The 9,739-nt window shown below is 37.3% G+C and overlaps 1 protein-coding gene across 3 annotated transcripts; it reads right to left on the bottom strand.

Moving 5' to 3' along the window:
- Positions 1-2,101: 2,101 nt before the first annotated feature.
- On the bottom strand, positions 2,102-8,137 carry LOC133692027 (U-box domain-containing protein 33-like). Of its 3 annotated transcripts, none has more exons than XM_062112685.1 (10): positions 7,807-8,137; positions 7,309-7,505; positions 6,955-7,076; positions 6,558-6,679; positions 6,317-6,421; positions 5,586-6,048; positions 5,287-5,424; positions 4,390-4,917; positions 2,964-3,725; positions 2,102-2,520 (listed from the first exon to the last, which is right to left on the bottom strand). In XM_062112685.1, the coding sequence occupies exons 2-10, from the start codon at positions 7,490-7,492 to the stop codon at positions 2,338-2,340; spliced, it is 2,607 nt and encodes an 868-aa protein (XP_061968669.1). In that variant the 5' UTR covers positions 7,493-7,505; positions 7,807-8,137; the 3' UTR covers positions 2,102-2,337. The 3 variants fall into 3 exon arrangements, with proteins under 3 accessions (XP_061968669.1, XP_061968670.1, XP_061968667.1); XM_062112686.1 differs by having other exon boundaries at positions 7,941-8,137; XM_062112683.1 differs by having other exon boundaries at positions 7,309-8,137.
- Between the last annotated feature and the right edge of the window lie 1,602 nt (positions 8,138-9,739).

Genomic DNA, 9,739 nt, shown 5'->3' with positions numbered 1-9,739 from the left:
GAAGGTTACATACCTCCACCATTTTAATGTAACCACTTTCTAGTAGGGGGATCCCAAGCCTGACGCCATCATCATGGAAGCTAAAAGCCCCCCACTCTTCAGTAAGACCATTCTATAGTGGTGAGCTCCTAAGTTATATCCTCGTAAAGAAAGCCACAAACCTCCCACTATAGTGTGATCTCTTTTCGGTAGGGGTTTTCAAGCCCCTCACCGTTGACTTGGAGGCCACGAACCTCCCTCTCTCCAATACGATCTTGAATCAGTATGGGGCTTCTAAACCTCACTCTATCACAAGGAGCAACCCTCAATGGGTTACCCTTAGTCTTTTAGAATATTTTAAGTATAGGCTCACCTTCCTTAAGTTTTCTTAACCTTTTAAAAAATTTTCTAAATACAAGCTCCTCCTTTATAGGATTTCCCTCGCCTCTTCAAACATAGGTTCACGCCCCTACACACGGGCTCTCTAGTAAATTACTCTAGAGTTTCCACCTCTCTTCTTATACAAAGAGAATACGATAAACTTGTCATGCTGGGTTTTTTTACAAGTCTTTGCATATAAATGTTACAAAAACTGAGGATACTAGTAAACTAAAATTTAACGGGTCCAAAAAAACTTCATAGGCTCAAATATTAAAAAACACGAGCCCAGACAACGTGTCTAAGCCTAACTACCCATGGGCTCAGCCTCCAAGTTGAGCCTACAACACTGGGCTCAAACCTCTGATTGAGCACGGCGAGCTAGGCTCAACAATAATGGGTCCACGTTATGCCCGAGCACAAAACACTAGGCCCAGACAACATTTAGGCCCAACAACAATAGGTCCAGACAACGCCTCGACCTAAGAACATTGAGCCCATGTAGCGCTTCTGGACCTTTTTTTTTACCTTAACAGGCTTAGGTAGCTTACTTGAGCTTAACACTCTCTTGGGAGTTTTTCCAGGACCCACGCGGGTCTCTAGATAATTTTTCGGGACACCCATGCAAATCCTATGATATTTTATATTGATTCAATATGTATTATTTGAGTAAAATAAAACTCAAAATACCACATTAATTTATAGGAGTGAAATGACTCTTCAACCCTTTCTCTCCACACAAAAAAAAAAACAAGACTTATAGGCTTATAAATACCGCATGAATCCACCAAATTCAAGGTTCACAATCTCTCCATTCTTAATATTTTTAGTATATATATTTTCAGAGCCTATCTCTTTAAAATATCAATACGCTTTTTCTTTCTATAATATTATTGATTTAAGCATCCGAGAGTTCTCGCATCCATAAAAAATCCATTTTGCAGGCACTAACTACAAGTCACTTTAGCTTACTGGGCACCAACTACATGGGCTTTTTATATCAAACTAAACACCTTGGTTAGAAAAAATAATTAAGATTACTAGAACTAAATAATGAATCTATTATCCAATCACATAAACCTTATTCCAAACTACTTTAGATTTTAGCACATCATTACAAAAATTAAGAATAATTCGAGGGATTATTTGAAAGTTGTCGTTCAGTTTGCGTTTATATGATAGATGCATCACACAAATAAAAAGGATAATTAACAAGCAAAACTTATATAGGCCATCAGTAGAACGTAACCAATTGACTGACTCTAAAATTGCAGGAACTTGAAAACAAGCATATAATTGCATGCTTACAATAAGCTTGCAACTTACAGGGGAAGGAAACTAAGTGCTGGAAAAGTCAAAAAGCATAAATCCCAAAACCCTACAACTTAGACATGTTGAAGACATACAGCTAAAAGAAATGACCAATCTTGTTGGCTTTTTAATTATTGATTTCGTTGGCTTTTCTCTTACATGTCCTTGCAATTAAAGCCAATAAAACAAATACCAGCACACTTATTACTGGATGCCCCTAAAAAACTAGAAGGCTGACGTTTGATGCTGCTAAGGACCAATAAAGGTATTCAAGTTGTAAACAAAATCCATACCCTTCCCTCGTACAAACTTGGTTTTCCAGCCCCGAGTTAGTCGGATGACCTGTCAAACCGGGCTAAATTTTAAAACTATTACCCCTAGCAAAATAAATAAAATGATAAAAATAAAAACGTAATGTAAAAAGATCGAGACATAAGGTTGATTCTGATTCATATCGTGTAAATAATTATATAATAATCTGTCCTGTTTTCATTTCATAGACCAGGATGTAAAGTATGCCTTCAATTGTCTTCTATACAACAGGAGGACCGTATCATGCCTTTGTCAAACAAAGCAAGATTGGAAAGAAAGATTAAAACAAAAATGTAATGAAACTTCTTTTACTTTTCAAGAAACGACTATAAACAATGTATTGAACTAAGAAATTGTTCACTGCTGTTGCAGCCACTCCTGAATTGCAGAGCGAAGTGCACGGTTAGGGATAAGATCACGATGTGCGAGCTTAAGGTTGGTCATGGGTGAAGTATCATGTCCGCTGTCCAGCCATCCTTTCAAGGCCTCTGCTTCATAAGTATAACCATCAGCTGCCACATGTGGATCTCGCATTACTTCCTACATGTTTGAGTAAATCATCAATTTGCTGCATCGGAAAATGCAAGCCAGGGAAAAAGGTTCGCAACCCATAGGTGTAGGATGAAACTAGACTTCACAGCTGGCCTATAACAGACATACATGCACTTGCACATGCATACACAGAAATACGAGCTATTAAAACCAGAACTATTACTCTATGATGGAGTATAAAATAATCACAAACTTAATGTAGAATTTCCTTTTGCAAGCTGATGCAGTAAGGGAAACCGAGAACCAAATCATGGAAGAATACAAGGCTAGAATATTTTGTAGCAGGAGGCCGTGTCTAATTATTGTATTATAGAGAAAACAAAAGGTGGACTGGTATGCTTAAGAAGTCCTACTATAAATGACAAATAGCATAATTGCTGTAGATAAATCACTCTTAAGACTTGAAAAGTAAGAGAAATAGATGAACTTACCTGGAAAATGGGGCATATAAAATATGAAGGAGGTTGGAAATGCTCTTCCGAACCAAGCTGGAAAAATGATGAGCCTCCACACGAAGCCTTCATTGGCTCAAGTACCCTCCATACTTCTGATAAAAGATCTGGCCGGTTCTTTCTGCTCATCTCACAGCACCTCAGTGCCAAGTGAGCCAACTGTTCAGCTTGCACAAATGGCCAATCTCCTGCCAAAGGATCCAAGAGGGTTTTCAAGTTTCCTTTATCTAATTCACACTGCACCTCCTTTGTAATACCCAAGGGCTGTCTTGCAGTTAACAATCTTAACAATATAATTCCAAATGAATAAACATCCGACTTTGGAGTTAGCTCTCCAGTGGAAAGAAATTCAGGATCCATATATGAAAAGGTGCCTTTGGGATCAGTTCTGCATATTGCTGTGTTGTTGCTAGAACCTTCCTTGTGATGAAGTAGACGACAGATTCCAAAGTCACTTAGTTTAGTGACAAAATTTTCATCAAGGAGGATGTTAGCAGGCTTAAGGTCACCGTGCACAATGCTGTGTTGTTTACTAGAGTGAAGAAAGATGAGAACCGAGCATAATTCAGCGGCAATGCGTATTCGAGTTTGCCAAGATAAAGGTGGACTGTTGTCCCTGCAGCTCAGTCGGTCTTCGAGGCTTCCATTGGGAAGATACTCATAGATAAGAGTCCAAGCTTCTGGACATGCTCCAATGAGAGTAATAAGATTTGGATGTCTCATCTTGCTCAAAACATCGACCTGATATAAAACCAACAGATGTCGTGCAGCGCAGAAAGTCATAACTAAAAGTGCAGCTGTAGAAACTTAGCAGATAATTATAAAGAGATGTGTCAAGTATAACAAAAATCCTTGATTTTCAGTTCATTTATCTAGTAACTCCAACTCTTATAGAATTTCAACTAGATATAACTTCACACCAGCAGATGGTCCTCTACTAATATTGAATGAAGTGAGCTACAGGGCAAAAATAAACTGAATCAATTGACCAATCATTTATCTAGTATCAGTTGCACTAGCATGCCTGTTGCTAAGATACTACATAGCACAGCAGGACAGTTGTCAACACATGCCGCAATTGCTTTGGGGTGCTAATATTGATGACAATTGCAATGCGGTCTTGCAGGATCACAATGCCAGATACACTCTAAATCTATTGCCAGACCCAGCACAACATAGCAGCTGGGTTGGAATGGGGGAGGCACAGAGAGAGTAAGAGGAGCTGTATAAAATCCCACTCCATATCTCCAGCATCAGAAAACCATACTACATAACTGTAATATTGTTGCTAATTAGCATTTAAATTCAAGCTCAATAGAAAATCAATACCACAACATGCCCTGTGGCTATAAGACATACAGAGATCAACAATTTGAAAAAAATTAAAACAAGCATAGAATGCTACCTCCTGTTGAAATTCCGCAGGACCTTGCAAGCTATTAGAGTGCAGCATCTTTACAGCCACCTGGGTTTGGCGCAACACACCTTTATAAATGCTACCATACCCCCCTTCCCCAATCTTAAGGGATGGATCAAAATGTTGAGTTGCCTCCTCAATTTCTGAGAGAGAGAACTCAGAGAAGAACTGAGACATGTGTGTGCCTGAGGCCTCTGTTTGACTTCTCCTCAGCTCCTCAACTTCTTTCAGTGCATTGTCACGCTCCTTCTGCAGTTCATCCTGTTCTTTCTTGTAATTTTGCAAAAGTCCCACAGCAGAGATGATTTTCTGCTCCAACTCCTTTACCATCTGATCAGATTCTTTGATTTGCTTCTCCAACAATGATTTCTGATCCTCGGCAATGCGAAGTTCTTCCATGATTTCATCACATTCTCTATTTATCCTTTCAAGTTCTTCCTTTTCTTTTGCTAGTTCTTCCTCAACTTCTTTCCTTCGTTTTGACTCCTCTGTATACAAGTTTTCTGATGCTTTGGCCTGTGAATAAGAATCATGATCGGCAATTAGCATGTATTAGTTTAAGTTTATAAAGTCACATTTATGTTTTCATAAAATACAGGCTTAAAACTTTGATTTCTAGCAGATTGATGACTAATTACACAGAGAAACCAATGAGGAAATGGGATCATAAAAATGGTGCAGTTTATCCTGTCAGTTTATCATTTAAATATTGGCTAATGTTTTGGACTATCCAGCACAAACCATAAAATGCATCAACCTTTCTACTACAATTTTTTCAAATTAGAGGAATTAAAATCCATCCCTTTTCATGATAATTAACGTCTAAAATGCAATCATCTTCCTTTAACAGAATGGAGGGAAAAGGTGGTTATGAATAAATTATACCTTGCGTGTGGCCTCAAATGCGTATTTTTCTGCTTTTGCACGCCTGACTGCCTCTTCAAATGCTTCACGCCTTGAATTTTCAGCATCAGACATTGCTTTTTCAAGTTGATCATACAGAGGATCCTCTGTACTACCATCCTGCAAGAATCCATCAATTTCTAAGTACTCAAAAAAATAAAAGCTAAAAATACATAGGAACTCTTTGAGACATTGCATTAACTTAGGTAACTAGCTACACTTGGAACATGGAGAGGTTGCATGATTTTAAATGTGTATTATCATAAAATGATTGCAAGTACCAGTACACTGGGAGGGGATGACTGGCAAAGATCCTCCTTGTGCTGAGGCAGTGTACTCAACTCTGACCCAGTCTCACTCTCTTCAGTTCCTACAAATGGAACCAAAGCAACATTGACCATTCCACGGGAAGTGCATGATGAGAGAGCTGAATTTTGGGAAGCGCTCCTTGACAACACGTCATATTCTTCAGAACTCCCATCTGCATCTGACCTGCTTGATGGAGTTGATGGCCCCCCATCTGGTGAAGCAGGAGTTGATAATCTTCCTCCACGTCCATTAACATTCATAGATCTTACCCTTCGGACTAAATCTTGAGCTGGATTGGTGAGTTTCACAAAATGGTTCTGGCCAAGGGCAATAGACTGTGATCTCATATGACTTAATTGTCCAGCTTCAGTATGTGGACTTGTTTGCTGTGATGAAGATCCAACATCCGTACCAGTTCCATCCGGGGCACCTTCCCTGTTTTTGACAAGAACGACAATTATGGCCATAGATCATCACAACCAAAAAACTGTTCGATACTACAGCATTTTACAAGGATGCTTCAGCTGTTAGAAGAGCCCCTTAAAAAAATCATAGCCAAGAAGAAATTTAAGAAGGTTCTCAGTTATTTTTCACTAAATAGAAGCCTCTCCATTGAAAATTATTTTATTCCATTTTCACATACCAATTTCTAGATACGAAACAAATTACTTAAGAACCAAGATAACAAGCATTTCAACAATACCGTGTGTGGATAAGATGCCCCTTGCAAATAAACCATATGTGACAGGAAGCAGGTGCTTTCAGGCAAACAGAGAAGGCCTTCTTAGACTTGATGTCCATCATATTCCTACAACATTTAAGCATCAAGATAAGCGATTTATAAGCTCTACACATATCCGGAACATATAGTTACTCTCTTTAGGAGTTCCATATTTAGACCCCACATATGCAGACTAGTTTCTAATGGTTCTTAGGAGCTTTACTTTGAATGGCGCTTGTCTGCTGCTGCTCCCATAACAAGCTTCTTGATCCCATGCTTAGAAATGAGTTCTAAAATTCCCTTCTCAATAGACTCCATTTCAACATACAGCTTCTCAGCCCGAACCTGAAAAAATAAATATAAAAAGAAAAACTTATGAAAGCGAAAATATTTGAAAAGGAAATCATGCCAACTCAATATTCCAAATTATATGTGCCAGAAGTTCCTTAGTTTTTCACCGGAAGAGGGCATGAACTAAAATATTTCAAGTTTATTCTATAATACTCTTCAAAACTCTTCTTCTTCTCTAGAATACAAGATTTCCACAGTTCAGAAGCGTACTTTAAAAACAATCCAATAACATAACATATGCAGAAGAAGAAACATAAAAAGAAATTTACCCCCATTTTTCGACAGATAGAAAGGTATTCATCTAGCATCTTATGCATCTCTTGCCTTTCAACTTCCCGGTATGCCCTCACTTCCTGTTCTTTTAGTGCACTGGCCCGGAATTTGGTACCCACTACAATCCCAAAACCACAACCATTAACCAATAACAAAAGCAAAAATCAAAAAATAAAATAAAATCCATCCCCATCCCCATCCCCATCCCCATCCCCATCCTTCTTTAAACAACCAAAATCCTTGAAATAGCAAAATTTATCTATAATTTGCATTAAAAAAAAAAGATGAATCATAATAAAAAAAAATAAAATAATATACCAAATTCGTTTCCTTTCATTTTTTGAACTTACTTAACGGAATCATTTGCGACGGTTGGAGAACATGAATGATGCAAATTCTTTTGCCTCCTGAATTCTGTAAAGCCCACAGAAGCATCGATTTACATTCCTTCACGGATTTTCCCACAGCAACAAAGATCTTATCTTCAATTACTCTTGCAACCGGTTCTTCCACAATCTCTCTACCACTTTCCATGTTCCCTGCCACTCTAATTCCACAAACGTCAATGGACTCGCTTGTTGCGTTATCGCAACAGGCACGACTCACCACAGCCATGTTTACACTTATCAAGCAAATCAATCATCGAAAATACAAAAACAAATCAAAAAACAAACCAAATCAAATAAATAAATAAATAAAAAACGAGACAAACTGAATTCGCGCTTAAAATGGCAGAATTTGACCAAAAAATTCAAAGTTTGTGAATGGAAACCCAATTTTGAACAAAGGAATTTGAGAGAGAGGAAACGACAGGGTGATTGTTTTGAGAAGTAAGTGTTAGCTCTTACTAGGCTTCAAAAGGAATTCCTTGTCTTCATCGGTGATGATTTTATTTTTAAAAAGGAAAACCAGTGGATATTCCATTTTTTCAGAAAAAAATTATAATAAAATATTTTAAGCGAAGTTTACATAGGGTAGTAACCATTGTATAGCTTCGCAGCAGGTTCTAATAGTTGCGTGCAGCAGCAGCGTGATCTCTCTCCCCCCAAACTCTAAAGTCTAATCTCTTGTTTCGGTCTCTTCAAAACTTTGTCTCCCAACAGTTTCAGTAACTTCTTCTATCACTGTAGTTCTAGATTTCTCTAAAATTTAACCTGATATTTGCAAGTAGTTTCAATCTGGCCTCTAACTCTTATATGGCCGGTGGAAGCTAATAGCAGTCAAATAAATTATAAAGAAAACTAAACGGATTGGGTTTTACAGTAGCTCTAAATATAAATTATCGTAAATTATGACAGTAAAATTTATTTGGGTATAATATATAATTAAAAGGATTATAGGGGTGTTTTAGTATTTTTAAGTTATTTTTTTTTATTTGAAAAACTTCTAGCACGTGTTACACACATCCCAACAAATAGGCGGTGTCCAGGCTATTAGGGAGGCATATGAGACGTCTTCCGATGGCCAAATCTGGTTATATACTGTCTCGATAGATGTGCAGATATGCCCCTTCCATATGATGTGGTGCGTGTAGACATATCATGGATGGATTGTCTTTAGCGATCGATTGTTCAAGTCTTTCTTTTTTTTCTCTCTCCCGACAACTAAAATGCACAATTATCATCTTTTTTTATTTATTTGCTAGGGTCTGGCAACAATATTAGGCTCAAGAGCTTTAGATCTAGAGATCATGTTTGGTGTCAAACCGGAGCGCGGGCTGGTAGCCATGTTTGGTGCCAGACAACGAGGCATGGGTCTAACATGGTTGAAGACCCAAGCATGGGTCTACTGAGGCCGCTAGACCCAGGGCGCAAGTCTGGCATAACCCCCAGACCCACGGCTCTGGGATCTGACATGGTCGTCAAACTCAAGGGGCTTAAAACATTTTCTATACTTTGTAATAATTTTTACATTTAAAAAATAATAGTATTGACCCGTTGCGGATCGCGAGTCAATATGTATGCAAGAAAAAATAATTTTGAAAACATGATTTAAAAAGTTTTGAGGAAATGACATAGTTTGTAAAGAATCACTGTTGAGAATCATGATTGTTGAATAACTGCTATTTAGAATAACGATTCAAATAAAAATCACAATTTAGAATCGCAGTTTTAATGTAACCATTATTCGTAATAGCGGTTCTTTAACAACCACAATTCAAAATATTGGTTTCATAATAAAATCACGATTCTAAATCGTGTTTACAATGCATTTATAAAACACTTTTTTTTTCTCCATGGTCACAACTCCCAAAAGGGGGAAAAAACCCTAGAAACCAAAAAAAAAAAACCAAGAGAAAACAACCTCCAATCACCCAAAACACTGTCTAATCCTCCACCAAAACACCAGAATCATCTTCTCCTTGTCTACACAAGTATTTCTACCATTTTTTTATAACCGTCGGCCCCAGCTTCTGTGTCCAGCCTCCTCATCGCCACAATCAGTGGAACTGCCACTTGCACGTCATAAAATCAAGGTAAAACATTAGCATTGTCTGTTAGTTTGATGGTTTTAATTATTGAATTGATAAATATTTTGTTTTGATTTAATTAGGTATTTATGTTATGTTTGATAATTAGATAATTTTAGGTCTTGAATGTTGCAATTATGTTTTTATAATACAATTGAAGGGATTTATGAAATCAATTATGCTTGAATTAGAAAAATTGGAGTTTAAATTGATTATTGGGTTAGTTATGATATTTAATTATATTATTTGAATTTATATAAATTTGATTTTAATTGATGCAATTAGACTGGAGTTTGCATTAATTTTTTGTA

Source organism: Populus nigra, chromosome 4, assembly GCF_951802175.1.
Source record: "Populus nigra chromosome 4, ddPopNigr1.1, whole genome shotgun sequence".
Taxonomy (NCBI): domain Eukaryota; kingdom Viridiplantae; phylum Streptophyta; class Magnoliopsida; order Malpighiales; family Salicaceae; genus Populus; species Populus nigra.
The sequence above is the reverse complement of the archived record's forward strand: the minus strand, read 5'-3'. Positions and strand labels throughout refer to the sequence as shown.